Consider the following 13,590-nt stretch of genomic DNA (forward strand, 5'->3'; position numbering starts at 1 on the left):
TCCCCCCCCTTCCTCTTTTGCTTTGCAATCTCACAGTTTATTGATGTCTTTTTTGTTTTGTGAAAGATTTACAATTCGTGGAAGGAAACAAACTACTCAACACAGTGGTGCTATGAAAACTATATTCAGGTATATAAGTACATATATCATCATATTCAGTTCTAATTATCTCGTTTTATCTGTAACATTGGTTTGGTATCATATGTATATAGGTTCGGAGTATGAAAAGAGCCAGAGATATCCGTGATCAGTTGAAGGGTCTTCTTGAGAGAGTTGAAATAGAAGTTAGCTCAAACTTGAACGAGTTGGATTCAATTAGAAAATCCATCGTAGCTGGTAAGTTTCATAATTGTTAATTCATCAAGAGCTATATGAGCTGTTGCTATAGAAGTTGTATATTTATTCTCAGGTTTCTTTCCACACACCGCCAAGCTACAGAAGAATGGATCATACCGAACAGCGAAGCATCCCCAAACCGTGCACATACATCCAGCCTCTGGCTTATCTCAGGTTCAGTTTAATTCTCAGTTTCTAAAGAAGATTAACTACAAATCTATCAATTCTGAAAATCTTGGATACTGATTATATGAACCCTTACTTCGATAATATTGTTAGGTATTGCCGAGATGGGTTGTGTATCATCAACTAGTTCTTACCTCTAAGGAGTACATGAGACAGGTAAAAATCTGCTTTTTCTCTTCTTTTTAAACCACACGGGGGGGAATTTCTTTCGGTTGATTCTTTTTCTTCTTCTTCTGTATTCATTCGTCGGGTTTATTCTTGTACCTTGGGGAATTGCCAGGTAACGGAGTTAAAGCCAGAGTGGTTGATTGAGATAGCTCCACACTATTATCAGCTTAAGGATGTTGAAGATGGTATTGTTTTCTGTACTTTTGCTTGGTCTAAGACTCTTATGTTTTCTAATGATAAAGAGTTCGATCTCTAACCCAAAATCATCTCACTGCTTATGTTTATTTTTGCAGCTACATCCAAGAAAATGCCCAAAACCAGTGGCTGAGCTGTGGTGTAGGCGGTTTTACATATAAAATTTTGTATTCCCTTTTCATATATGTAAAAACGTTTTCATATAGCTAACAAAAAAAAGGTTGATATAGTTGCGAGCGATTACTTACATTCGACAATATATAGAAGTTATAATTTAAGAAAAAACACAATCATTCAGTCCAGTTTAAAAATATGTTCAAGTTCAACATTGAAGAGAAAAGAATTTTTGGAGCAAGGTTCAACTTAAAAGACTATAAATGAACATTTGATCAAAGAAATAAGCAAACAGAAGTAAATAAATAAATATATGTTAAAAGATTTTTTTCTTTTCTTATATATTTCTTTCCCAGGAGAAAAATGTTCTATGTATTTCCCTTTTGTCTCCACCCCCTTAATTACATATATTTTTTTTTTTTGGTTTTTTTTTGTTTTTAGTTATCACCTCTATTCCAATCTCTCTACCCTATTAAAATAAAAGAAACCCCAACCTATCTGACCCAAAATTTGCTAAGAAACATAGAGGAAGGAAACAAAAAGCAAGACAACTTGGCGGCACCCTTTTGATCTTCTTCTGCTGCATTAAACGTCAAAAGAGGCTAATTTATAGGGAAGAGTTTTTTTCCGTTGCCTTCAAATTGTGTGGTTTATGGTCTCAAAGGTACTTTCCTGATGACTTCCAGATCCTGCTTCCTCCAAGTGCTATCACTAATACAGTGCAATCGTCGTGATACTTTCTTCTATCTCCTTGCGGGATATCCAGAAGCTCATGAAAGTTCATTCCTGTTTTTAAACAATCATATACCCCAAATATGTAATCCTCTTCCAAAACCTTAAAAAGATTATACCAAAGGAAAAAGAATAAGGTAAGTTTTCTATTTGTTACCAGCTTTCTTGGCTGCACGGACTAGAAGTTCCTGTATCACATGCTGAGCAGGATCTCCATCTGGAAACTTCTCCTTGGCAAGAGAAACAACTTCCTCATTACTCAGGTATTGGTACAGTCCATCAGATGAGAGAACCATAAACTGATCATTCTCTGCTAGCCTGTAGTGACGAAGGGAAGGTGTGCATGATATGTATGGATCTGTACCAATGTACTCATTTCGAAACATTTCCAGTAAAGCATCGTTCAATTTAGGCTGCAATTTCACTTTCTTTTGTGAGAATTACGGAATGATAAAAGAAAATATTCTTGTATTCCAAACTGAAGATTTTGCCTAACCTGTTTTAAGAACCCTGCTCCAAACGCTCTAGTCACCTTAAGCCGTCCTTTCACTCTGTCATTCACTATGCAATGGTTGTCATCCGGGTGCTCGTTCTTTATTCTTGTTACTTCCTGAGTTCATCAATCCAAAGTATCATGTAACAACAACATTGTGAAAAACAATCAAAGCAACATTAGCTAAAGGAACCTCAAAGTATCCTACAGAAACAACAATATGGTTAAGAGGACCACAAAACTACTTATAATCTAGACAGTATATTTCTAGATTGCAAAAGACCAAGCAACTGCAAAAATGATTAAAGAGCTTTCACAAGGACAGACTTACATCTTCGATGCTCGTGCTGTGATCTGTTGTTAGCTGCAGGGCAACCAGTTTCGTTTGCGGCAAAGGAGCTTCATTGTTCACTGTACTATCGCTACCATCCACGACCGAAGGCTCTTTGTTTACATTTTCTTTCTCTAAATCAATGCGTCTCTCTTCTACTCTTCCTGATGTCTCCACACCCGCACCTGTTTCTTCTACCTGACATTGTGCAACAAGCGCCCTACTATCCCCTATGTTCATTATATACACATCATCATCCCTCATCAGTGCAACCAGTAAGCACGAACCCATCAGTGCAAGCTCAGGGTTGGTGTCGAGAACCTTATCAGTCATTTCCAGGAATGCTTGCTCTGTGGCTTCAAGACCATTTGACATTGCCTTTAAAACCAACTCATGATCTATCGTACCCGCCTTTCGTCTCTTCCTTCTCTTATCAACCCGATCTTCCACATCAACATTATCTACCTCCTCCGTTTCATTTTCCTCCACACCAGTCTTCCATGGGAACAGCTTCCTCCCAGAAATGCCCTGTTTTGATAAACCCTGCTTCAGTTTTGACAAAAGCATCCATCTCTTACTTCCCACAGACACAGCATTGCCTCCACTGATAGCATCGTCCACCGAGAATGCAAACCTATCAGAACCTGAAAGATCTAACGCATCTTCTGCTTCAGCCTCTGCAAGAAGCTCCCAAAGCCGTTTCCTCTCCTTGACTTCAACCACCTCTGATGAAGACGTTAATCTCTTTCCTATCTCGTTGTCTTCCTTCCCTGTCGCGGGACAGCTCGAACTTGCCATTTCGTCAACTTGACCTCGCTGCTCTAATTCTAGAGTATCACTAGCTAACCTAGTCACATCGGAGGAATTAGGTATTGTTGGATTATCATCTTCTTCCTCCAACTCCCAGAACAAACCCTGTAACTCACTATGAACAGCACGGTAGAGATTAGCCATCAAAAACTCCGGAGCGTCAGGTCCATTGAAACCGTCGTAAATTCCAGCGAAGAGCCATCCTTGCTTCTCAAAAACAGCTAACTGCACTCTATCCTCTCCTGCTTTACCCAATGCCCACTGTAAATCGTTCTCTCCGGCAGACGTCGCTGTAGCTCCGACGTCGGGTCTCACAATGTTCTCCTTCTTCGCACCGACGACGAAATTCGACACCGGAAGAACCCAGGGCCGCTGCTTCCTCTCCCCGCCGAAAATCGGATGCCACGAGAGGCTCTTCTTCTTCTTTTTCCGTCTCTTCTTCGAGTACGCACCACCGAGCGGAGCTGAGAAATGCACGCCGGCGGAACTAGATCTCGAAATCTCTCCGGCAGGGGGTTCTAACGGGCCAGAAGTGGCTCCTCTTTCGATCGGACCCGACATGAAGAGACCCGAGCGATCCGGACCAGGTTGGAGCGGAAGAGCGCTAAAGGAGGAGGTTCCTTCAAAGCCAATGGCATTCACAACACTGCTCCTAACTCCGCCGCCGCCGCCGCGGAAACTGCTCTCAGTGGCATCGTCGTAAAAGTCTTCAAGCTGAAGGACAGTTTTGGAATTGGAGGTGTTAGCACTAACGGAAGCGCCAGAAATAGCTCTAAAGCCGGTGTGAAGCTGCTCGGACGATCCGGAAGCTCGGATTCGACCCGGTTCATGAGAAGGAGATAACCGGAAAGAAGCAGGAGGAGAAACAAATCGATCGGAAGGAAAGGGAGAAATGAAGCGGTTAGAAGAAGGGACGTAGCAGTAGGAATGGCCTAAAGTCTCATCCAACGGCTCACAGAGAGACTGAATCGGATTCGCCGCAGATGAGTGACGGCGACGGTTACGGTGAGCTTGATTAAAGCAAGGAAAGACGGAGGAGAATCCACTTCCCATCACATTTGGTTTCCAACACTCTCTTCTTTCTTCTTCTTTTTTTTTTAAAAAAGAAAAATGATTTCTCGGAGAGAAAACTTTGATTTTTGAATTTGGGAGGTGAAAGAAGAAAGAAAATACTAAAATTGAAAAGAGTGTGAAGAAAGAAGAAGTAAGAAGAGAGCGAGAGACCTTTTTTGTCGTTTTGTTTGGGATTTAAATATGTTTTTATTTTTAAAGCTGAGTAGACGACTTTAGTGGGTTTTTTTTTTTTTGAATTAGCAGAAGAAACATTGACTCTCTCTTCTTCTTCTTTCTTTTTTTTTTCACTTTTTTCCGCTTTTTCTTGGCTCATATTTACGTAACTACCACCAACATTCTCTGTTAATTACCATCTGAGGAAAATTAATCAAGTTGTTCAAGTTTTAATTAGTGATATTATATAGTAAGAAATACAAACCGCACTCTTACAGTACCATAGATAAGTTACTTTCTCTGTTTTGTTTACATTATAAGAAAACATCATTAGAGATTGGAATTTATAATTTGACTCTTGTTAACAACTTGCTATAATTAGAATAACTTGATGTGTTCACGTTATTAGCTTTTTTACTCCACGAGGCGTCGCGTTAGTAAAGTTCTAAACTAATAATTACCTTGGATTAAATATAATAATACAGTTTTTATATTAATTGAACTAAAAATTAATCTGAAGAAAAGAATCTCTTTTCATTCACCACTTTTCTTTTTTGGTCATTGAGAGAAAAACAAATTATTAAAAGGAAAAAAAAAAAAAAAAAGGGAAAATCGAGGCTCGGGTTTAAAGGATTCTTGTAAGAAAGCTTTTTCTCATTTGCTTTGTTTGCGCTCATATGTATTATTAGCATACTACAAACTTTTATTTGCTAATAACTCACATTACACAATATTCTATCAAATTTTTAACATATTTTCTCAAATTTTTAACAAAATATTCTATCAAATCAATTAGATTATTTAAATTTAATTGATCGGTTTTAAAAATTACATACAACTCCACCAAAAAAAATTACTAATTCAACCAAATTAATGTTACTGATTTTCAACCTGTATATTCAAATGTAACGCATATCAAAACGCAAACTTTTACAGCACTAGTCAAACACATTTTTTGGTGCAGTTAGTATACGTTACATATTGTTGTTTTGCATACATTTTTTGTTTTTACGTGTTAAATATATATCGTTGTATATCTTATAATCATTATTATTATCAACAAATCACGTTGAAGACATGACATGTTGCTATTAGATTTACGTTTTTTCTTGAAAATGAGAATGAAAAAAAGAAAAGTGAAAGAAGAAAAGACGGGAATCCAGTAGTCAAATGCAATTTATTTTTTGTTCAAGTCCGCATACGTTACATAATGTTGTTTTTGCATACAAAATTGGGTTGTACATCTTTAAATATATTTTTATAATAACTCCTTGTTATTATTAACATGTCACATTGAAGACATGACTTGTTGTTAATAAGATTTACGTTACGTAAAAAAAGTGAAAGAAAAAAAGACCAATCAAATTATCAAACGTAGTTTAAATTTTGTGTCAGCTGATATACGTTAGATGTTGTTGTTTTCAATTCAAATTTTGTTTCATGTTGATAAATATATTTTAAATAATTTTTTTTTAAGAATAAATTACGTTGAAAATAAGACTTGTTACTAAAAATTATGTATGTTTGAAAAAGAAAAAGAAAAAAAAAATGAATGGAAGAAAAATTAGTTAAGAGAGTATCACAAACCCAAAGACATTTACAGCTAATATATAGAATCCTAGGCTTTGTCATTTATCTACGCGAACATACCAATTACCACAACTCATCTCACTGATTTGTTTTCCCGAGCATATTTTTTTAATTCGTCTTAAAATAGTTGGTCTGATTTAATAGATAGATAAATCGATCTATATATAATCGTTTAAAACAATACATATTGCCAATTAAAAGGTTTAAATTAATATTATTGGTTATAATGTTTCGAATAGTCTACTTCATATATTTTGTAATTGTTAAAGCAATACAGTTAAATCTAGACACTAAACATTAGTTAAGAGGGGGATTATTAGGCGTCGAGGGTCCTCCGCGGAGATCAAAAAATAGTCAACGAGGGGTATTGACAAGTGGGGCCCGCTTCGTAGACTCATTCTGCTGAAACGACGTCATCACTTGTCGGATTCCCTTTCCCGCTAAGACTTCTTGTCTTGTCCCCCCATCCCCAGTGACCCCCCTTTGCCTTCTAATTACTTTTATTAATTAATTTTTATCTTTATTTTGTTCATCTCAATTCTCAAGTAGAAGTAATAGAGAGATTTCAGGCTTTTGTTTCGATTTAGGTTACACATATTCAAACTTATCCTTACTTGGAGTGTCTCTTATTCCAAAGTGATTGATTCCTCATAGTTCTTTTTTTTTTTTTTGCTAAAATGTTGTCCTATATACATTCTTTTAGTAGACATCTACCTTTGTTTCATGGAAATTTGCTGATTTTTGTTGTTCATCTTCTGATATATACTAAATAATTATCACATTTATGTACTCATACTTGCCTTCTAATTTTCTAAATTATACCCAAAACAAAAAACTCACATTTGAATTAAGCATATAGATATACCATAGACTGAAAGACACAAATTTTGTAGATAACCGAGTGAAGTTTGACATTTCCTTAAAACAACGTTACGTGCCGTCAAGAATTGGCAAAAGCCACTCCCAACTTCCACCCACTAATCACAATCCCTCCCAAGTCATAACCAAGACAACCCTTTCTCAAAGGCATAATTTCTTTTTTATTCAGGAAAATGCAATTCCTACAATTTCTTCCACAAAAGGAAACTTATTTTATTTGTATTTTTTTTATTTTCTTCACCAAATCTTGTAAAAAGCAAAAGTGATTTGAATTTAAATTCAGAACCGCGTTTACGAGGTGTATATATGTTAGTTAAAGGGCATACATACATACCTTTTTAATATGAAATCTTTCATTCCATACTTTCATAGTTCCATAGACTTTTGAATTAGTTTTATTTTATTTTCTCTTCAACTTATTTATAAGGCAGGGACATTGTCAAAGGTAGCTAATAAAGCGTCAGCCACCCACCTTACCACTAGCAAAGCAGATTTGGTTACTGAATTTTATTTCACACCTAAAGGCTCAATCAAGTTCTGATGGGACCTAAGTTGACCTACAACTCATTTTCACACACATTACATCAATAAATCTATGTCAAAAAAAAATCTTACAACCATCACACTTATATTTATTTTTATACGTAATGGAATCTTAATATTCGAGTACAACACGGACCATCGATCATGGAATTAGAAAGATATTAGATCACGTATGTACATCAATGGGAATTTTGGTCTCTAAGTACTGTCATGCTCTGTCTTGTGTCTCAATCGGACAGGACAAAAAAAAAACCACTGATCTTGGTTGCACATTGGATTATAACAAGTATATATATACTTTTTGTCTGTTGTGTGAATCTTACCAAGCAGTGGTTTTGAAGCAATTCTGCATCATATCTGGCCTGCTCGTATGTCCCGGTCTATACGATCTGCATTGTATGTACCCGGAAGCTCTCTAAAGTCCTCGTTGAATATGGAATATGCACTGTGAAAGAAAGCATGAAAAAGGACCGCACTTATTCAGTTCTAACAATCAAAAGAGAAGATTTTTCACAGCTTGAAACTCATGAGGGTTCCACTTTCCAGCTAATAAGAATACTAGCAGAATCTTATGCTTCCAGACTTTTTTTCCCACATTCTCCAAAGTTACCAAGGATATTAACGTTTTAATTAAATGAGTGTTTCTATTTCCTCAAACAATCAAGAGTTTCCTCTTCTTTATTTTTTGAATTTGGTATCTAAAGTTGCAGCAAACATCAACCAGAGTAAATTAAAAACCACAGTCCTAATCGAATGAGTTGCTATGTCAGTCAGATCAACAGAGGCCAAAGTTTTTTGTTGGTAAAATGTACATACCTAACATCACCAGGCTGTCGTTTACCAAGATTGAGCAAGATGATTGAAAAGCCAGTCCCTAGTAACTGAAACCCGTAAAAGAGAAAAAAAAAATCAAAGGAAGTAAAACAGAAACGACTTGTTAGGGAGTTTTAAGTGATAATGTCTATAACATCTATGTATAAAAGATGTCTCATAAACGCATATCCAATGGCATTGCGAAAACTTGAGACATTTTCAGGAATCCAGAGATTGAAGATGACTTACAAATATAGGGCCAAGGTCCCAACGATGGGCAATAGGCGCCAAGATAAACCATAAGGTGATAATAACCCACATCTTCAGACTTAAAGAGAAAATTCCCATAAGTATGATATCTACAATAATCACACAACACGGATCAATGAACCACTGTCTCATACGTTGTTGGAAATTACAGATGATGCGTGTGAAAGATTAATGAATTCACCTGGAAACTTCAACTTGTTACGAAGAAAGTAGTAAAGCTTCCTCTTCCACCGGCTTGCTGACGGTGGGAGCTTAAACTTCTGTAATGCCAAAATAACCAATTAGAACCACAGAAACAAACCAATCTTCTAAGAGTTAAACATCAGATAAAAAATAATTTGTTTTTTACCAAATCATCATCATCGTCCTCAAAGATCTCAGCTCCAGCTGGTGCCTTTGGTATTACAGCAACGATAAAGGAATCTACACAAGAAACCAAGACTTATGCATAATCTTAAGACCCATTGAAGAAACTAAGATTAGCAGCATTGATGCTTATAACATTTCAGCAGAGTATGTGTTACCTTGGTCCTTAAGTGTAACGTATAAATCATCTCCATCTTCTTCGTCTTGCAGTGCCTTTCCACGAAGAATCACTCTTAAATTTTCCACGGGATAGTTACCCTTAGCCGCAATTGCATATCTCAAATCACGAACCTGAATCAGCTCAGGATCAATCCTCTTCTTCGTACACACAACACACTTTGCGAGATATAAAAAAGAATGAAGAAAATTCCATACTTTGATATGAGACGCCACACGAATTTGAGACGGCCGAGCTGGGCCGATGGTTTTGTACGTGATCTCGACTGTGCCATTGTTGGTCGAATCAGAGCTCACTTCTTCGATTGATTTCACCATTCCACTTCGAATCGTGTGCAATTTTACTATACCTTCAAGCTTCTCAGAAAATTCACGAGAGATTGAGGATTAGGGTTTCGAATTGGGGATTGAAAAACAAACTCTGTTTTCTCACTTGCTTGCTCTTTCTCCGATGTCGGAGAGTCGACTTGAGTTTTAAATTTTGCATATCTGCCCGAACATATTCATTAATTCTATTTTAACCCCCAAGTTTTGGAACAGAAAGCTAAAGAGCTCCAAAACTTCGATGATATTTATGAAAAAACATTTTGTCCTAAAATGTTTGGATACCTTGTCCTAAAATGTTTGAATACATTCAATCCTGTGCACAATTTTCTGTCTTATCTGATTGAAATGACAAAAAATATTAACTACACAATTACCCTTTTACTTAGCATTTAATCTGCATTAGTACATTACATGAAATTATTACCAAATATATATAGTTGGATGCTAGGAGCCATTACTTTGTCCCATGGAAAAGCTAATAAAAGGAACCCAAAAAAGTAATTTCAAGAGCTTCTGTGTCATAGAGAAGGTTTGGGTTACACTTTTCATACACACCATAGGCAGAGGATGAGGCCTTCAATTTCTGCCTTACATATTAAAGATAGAACACACTCACACACACAAAAGCACAGAGAGAGAATATCTTTGAGATCTCCTCTATATTTGGAGAAGACAAAACACAAAGAGCAAGAAAAGAAGGGAGAGAAGGCAAACAAAAATGGCACTGAGAATGTGGGCTTCTTCTACAGCAAACGCTCTCAAGCTTTCTTCTTCTGTCTCCAAGTCTCATCTCTCTCAAGCTTTCTCAATCTCTAGATGCTTCTCCACAGGTGTTTAGTAATTGTGGTTGTTGGTGTGTGTGTGTGTTACATAGCTTTTTTTTTAAACTGTTGATATGAGTGTTTCTGTTTTGCTTTGTAGTGTTGGAGGGTTTGAAGTATGCAAATTCACACGAGTGGGTTAAACATGAAGGCTCTGTTGCCACCATTGGCATCACTGCTCATGCTCAGGTAACAAAGGCTCTCTCAGGTTCCTATTATGTAATCTAACTGTTAGATCAAAGTAATAACTCTGTCACATTGGAACTGGATTAGTGTTTTTGTCTCTTTGGAGAATGGTTATAAAGATAATGATAGATGTGTAAAGTTATTGGCTGAAGAAAGAGGAGACATGACACTGATGTTGCAGGAACATTTAGGTGAAGTTGTGTTTGTGGAACTCCCAGAGGAAAATACTTCGGTGAGCAAAGAGAAAAACTTTGGAGCAGTGGAGAGTGTGAAGGCAACAAGTGAGATCTTATCACCGATCTCAGGTGAAGTTATTGAGGTTAACAAGAAGCTTACAGAATCACCAGGCTTGGTATGGTTTTAAAGTCTTTAAGGAAATATAGTTAAGTTAATTACCATCTCACATGTGACAACATATAAGCAATGCTTTGGCAATTGTATGCTATGTAGATCAACTCAAGCCCTTACGAAGATGGCTGGATGATCAAAGTGAAGCCGAGCAGCCCCGCGGAGTTGGAATCTTTGATGGGTCCAAAGGAATACACCAAGTTCTGCGAGGATGAAGACGCCGCTCACTAGGAGGGTTCTTTTTTCTGTCTTTCTGTTCCAATATCTTTCGTTTGTCATGCTTATTTCCTATATTTGCATACACTCTATCACCAACATCACAAAATAAGAGTTTAAGAAGATGAAGCAGAGAGCTAAAACTAACACATTGAGATTATTTTTTCCATCATACACAGATCTTTATAACTTGTTATCCTTAAAATGCATCTAACATCTCCACAAAGCCAGTCCAACTAAAATTATTAAGAAAATTTTGTAACCTTAAAAGATATATAACAATTAGTATAATTTGGTAACCTTAAAAGATATATAACCATTACATTTGGTAAACCTTCTTTGTTGTGTTTGTGTGTTGTAGTATCTTAAGGGTCACTGTCATGGATATGAATCTTATATTCATGCATCCTAGACTCCTAGTTCCGGTCAGTTCCGTCCAACTTTTGTTTTTAAATAATACATATGTCTCCATTATATTATAATCACGTATCCAAACTCATAAGGCAAGTTAGGTCTCTGTTGGTCAATTTGGTTGTATCTACCGTTGATAAAACCGTAACATCCTTTGTGGTAAAAATTGGGCATGAAAACACATATAACGACATATGATAACATACAGAGAACATTAATTGATTAACAAAGCACACACATACATTCATTATGCACATACACATTAAAAGATAGAGATGCGCAGAAACACATGACATAACTTTCCAATGGAGATAAAATACCAAATGAAGCTATGGTTTTCTTTAATTGTGCTTTTTGCAATTACAACATCGGCTTTGGGGGAATTTGGAGGACCATTACTGAAGGATTTTTATAAAGAGAGTTGCCCATTAGCAGAGGAAATCGTGAAGCATAACGTCGAGGTTGCTGTTCTCAAAGATCCTCGTATGGCAGCTTCTCTTCTTCGTCTTCAGTTCCACGACTGCTTCGTCTTGGTTAGAACTCGTCCCTCTCTACTCTTTTTATTTCTTCACTTTTGAGTTTTTGAGTCATAACTTTTTCAAGTAGCTGTGAGGCTCAAATTCTAGCATACTTCTTGAATTGGCGTGTGTGAGAGTGCGATTGTCTCTCAGATTCTTAGTCCGTCAATTTTGATATTCAAGTGTTGGATTTATTGTGGGGCTAGGGTTGTGATGCGTCTGTGCTCTTGGACACACATGGAGATATGGTGAGTGAGAAACAAGCAACTCCTAATGTGAACTCTTTACGTGGATTTGAAGTAATCGACTACATTAAGTACCTCCTCGAAGATGCATGTCCTCTAACCGTGTCCTGTTCCGATATCATCGCTATGGCCGCTCGTGACTCTGTCTTCCTGGTAATCTCCCCTGACTCCTTGCTTCTTTCCGATCAAATCAAAATCTAAGGGGTCAATTTCCTTAATATACAAATATTGTTTGGCATCAACAGAGAGGTGGACCATGGTGGGAAGTTTTGCTAGGAAGAAGAGACTCATTAAAAGCAAGCTTCGCAGGCGCAAACCAATTTATTCCAGCACCAAACTCGTCCCTCGACAGCCTCATCAACAATTTCAAACAACAAGGCCTCGACATTCAAGATCTCATTGCTCTTTCGGGTGCTCATACAATAGGAAAAGCGAGATGCTTGAGCTTCAAGCAACGCATTGTTCAACCAAACATGGAACAAACGTTCTACGTGGACGAGTTCAAGAGACACAGCACATTCAGGCGAGTCCTACGGTCACAATGCAAAGATTCAAGCCGTGACAACGAACTGTCACCATTGGATATCAAGACAGAAGCATACTTTGATAACCATTATTACATAAATCTGTTAGAGGGGAAAGGGTTGCTGATTTCAGATAACGTTCTGGTCACAGAAGATCACGAAGGAGAGATCTTTCGAAAAATATGGGAATACGCAGTGGACCAAGACCTCTTCTTCATAGATTTTGTGGAATCCATGTTGAAAATGGGTAGCATCAATGTTCTTACTGGTATTGAAGGCGAAATAAGAGAGAACTGTAGGTTTGTAAATGTCTGAATTCAAGAAAATGTTTTATCATTACAAATTAACCAAGATTAAATTACGCGTTTTGTTGGTGCGAAAGTAAGACTTTTAACGTTTTTCTCCTGGGTATGGAATTGGTCTCTGTTTATTGGAATAAACAGCTTAAGCCAAGTGCAATGTTGAATTAATTTCCATCTCAGTGTTCTTTTTTTTTTTTTTTTTTTTGTAAACCAAATATATTAAGATCAAATTTAAATCCTCACGAAGGAGGAGGTACAAGAGTTCAAAGCAGACTTTGCAAGTGCGTCTGCTTGAGAGTTTTCAGCTCTAGGAATAAAGTGAAAAGAAAATGATAAGAACGAGCCGAGAGCATTATGGATATCCTCCAAAACCCCATCGATCTCATTAACATGGCCTCCAGAGTTGAGAAGTTGGACAAGAACCAAACAATCCGAAAAACAGGCCAATCTTGACACACCCAT

General features: G+C 37.0%; 5 protein-coding genes across 6 annotated transcripts in view; 3 read left to right on the top strand and 2 right to left on the bottom strand.

The window, feature by feature from the left end:
- The window catches only part of LOC17888153 (probable pre-mRNA-splicing factor ATP-dependent RNA helicase DEAH6), a 7,508-nt gene extending 6,317 nt beyond the window's left edge, over positions 1-1,191 (top strand). For both annotated transcript variants that reach the window (XM_023783735.1, XM_006296492.2), the window contains 6 exons: positions 67-129; positions 213-336; positions 410-510; positions 616-678; positions 803-875; positions 984-1,191. In XM_023783735.1, the coding sequence (XP_023639503.1) occupies positions 67-129; positions 213-336; positions 410-510; positions 616-678; positions 803-875; positions 984-1,018 (459 nt within the window). In that variant the 3' untranslated portion in view covers positions 1,019-1,191. The remainder of the gene's footprint in view (positions 1-66; positions 130-212; positions 337-409; positions 511-615; positions 679-802; positions 876-983) is intronic.
- A 92-nt stretch (positions 1,192-1,283) lies between these two features.
- On the bottom strand, positions 1,284-4,511 carry LOC17888439 (protein phosphatase 2C 29). Its single transcript, XM_006293654.2, has 4 exons — positions 2,556-4,511; positions 2,228-2,341; positions 1,889-2,144; positions 1,284-1,785 (listed from the first exon to the last, which is right to left on the bottom strand). The coding sequence occupies exons 1-4, from the start codon at positions 4,416-4,418 to the stop codon at positions 1,658-1,660; spliced, it is 2,361 nt and encodes a 786-aa protein (XP_006293716.1). The 5' UTR covers positions 4,419-4,511; the 3' UTR covers positions 1,284-1,657.
- A 3,148-nt stretch (positions 4,512-7,659) lies between these two features.
- On the bottom strand, positions 7,660-9,741 carry LOC17890369. Its single transcript, XM_006294892.2, has 7 exons — positions 9,429-9,741; positions 9,212-9,344; positions 9,037-9,110; positions 8,869-8,947; positions 8,667-8,776; positions 8,421-8,485; positions 7,660-8,049 (listed from the first exon to the last, which is right to left on the bottom strand). Exons 1-7 carry the CDS (start codon positions 9,546-9,548, stop codon positions 7,956-7,958), a joined length of 675 nt encoding a protein of 224 aa, XP_006294954.1. The 5' UTR covers positions 9,549-9,741; the 3' UTR covers positions 7,660-7,955.
- A 423-nt stretch (positions 9,742-10,164) lies between these two features.
- On the top strand, positions 10,165-11,257 carry LOC17888794 (glycine cleavage system H protein 1, mitochondrial). Its single transcript, XM_006296061.2, has 4 exons — positions 10,165-10,387; positions 10,479-10,567; positions 10,746-10,916; positions 11,015-11,257. The coding sequence occupies exons 1-4, from the start codon at positions 10,276-10,278 to the stop codon at positions 11,141-11,143; spliced, it is 501 nt and encodes a 166-aa protein (XP_006296123.2). The 5' UTR covers positions 10,165-10,275; the 3' UTR covers positions 11,144-11,257.
- A 131-nt stretch (positions 11,258-11,388) lies between these two features.
- On the top strand, positions 11,389-13,207 carry LOC17888292 (peroxidase 20). The gene is made up of 3 exons (XM_006296185.2): positions 11,389-12,072; positions 12,264-12,455; positions 12,548-13,207. The coding sequence occupies exons 1-3, from the start codon at positions 11,845-11,847 to the stop codon at positions 13,139-13,141; spliced, it is 1,014 nt and encodes a 337-aa protein (XP_006296247.1). The 5' UTR covers positions 11,389-11,844; the 3' UTR covers positions 13,142-13,207.
- The last annotated feature ends 383 nt before the right edge of the window (positions 13,208-13,590 follow it).

Source organism: Capsella rubella, unplaced genomic scaffold (genome assembly GCF_000375325.1).
Source record: "Capsella rubella cultivar Monte Gargano unplaced genomic scaffold, Caprub1_0 scaffold_4, whole genome shotgun sequence".
Taxonomy (NCBI): Eukaryota; Viridiplantae; Streptophyta; class Magnoliopsida; order Brassicales; family Brassicaceae; genus Capsella; species Capsella rubella.

Coding starts and splice junctions, on each gene's coding strand:
- LOC17888439 (XM_006293654.2), bottom strand. CDS start 4,418: ATGGGAAGTGGATTCTCCTCCGTCTTTCCTTGCTTTAATCAAGCTCAC. Junction 2,342..2,555: donor ACAGCACGAGCATCGAAGAT/GTAAGTCTGTCC, acceptor TGATGAACTCAG/GAAGTAACAAGAATAAAGAA. Junction 2,145..2,227: donor GAGCAGGGTTCTTAAAACAG/GTTAGGCAAAAT, acceptor GTGAAATTGCAG/CCTAAATTGAACGATGCTTT.
- LOC17890369 (XM_006294892.2), bottom strand. CDS start 9,548: ATGGTGAAATCAATCGAAGAAGTGAGCTCTGATTCGACCAACAATGGC. Junction 8,486..8,666: donor GGGACCTTGGCCCTATATTT/GTAAGTCATCTT, acceptor TACGGGTTTCAG/TTACTAGGGACTGGCTTTTC. Junction 8,050..8,420: donor CGACAGCCTGGTGATGTTAG/GTATGTACATTT, acceptor TTTCTTTCACAG/TGCATATTCCATATTCAACG.
- LOC17888794 (XM_006296061.2), top strand. CDS start 10,276: ATGGCACTGAGAATGTGGGCTTCTTCTACAGCAAACGCTCTCAAGCTT. Junction 10,568..10,745: donor GCATCACTGCTCATGCTCAG/GTAACAAAGGCT, acceptor CTGATGTTGCAG/GAACATTTAGGTGAAGTTGT. Junction 10,917..11,014: donor TTACAGAATCACCAGGCTTG/GTATGGTTTTAA, acceptor TATGCTATGTAG/ATCAACTCAAGCCCTTACGA.
- LOC17888292 (XM_006296185.2), top strand. CDS start 11,845: ATGGAGATAAAATACCAAATGAAGCTATGGTTTTCTTTAATTGTGCTT. Junction 12,073..12,263: donor TCCACGACTGCTTCGTCTTG/GTTAGAACTCGT, acceptor TTGTGGGGCTAG/GGTTGTGATGCGTCTGTGCT. Junction 12,456..12,547: donor CTCGTGACTCTGTCTTCCTG/GTAATCTCCCCT, acceptor TGGCATCAACAG/AGAGGTGGACCATGGTGGGA.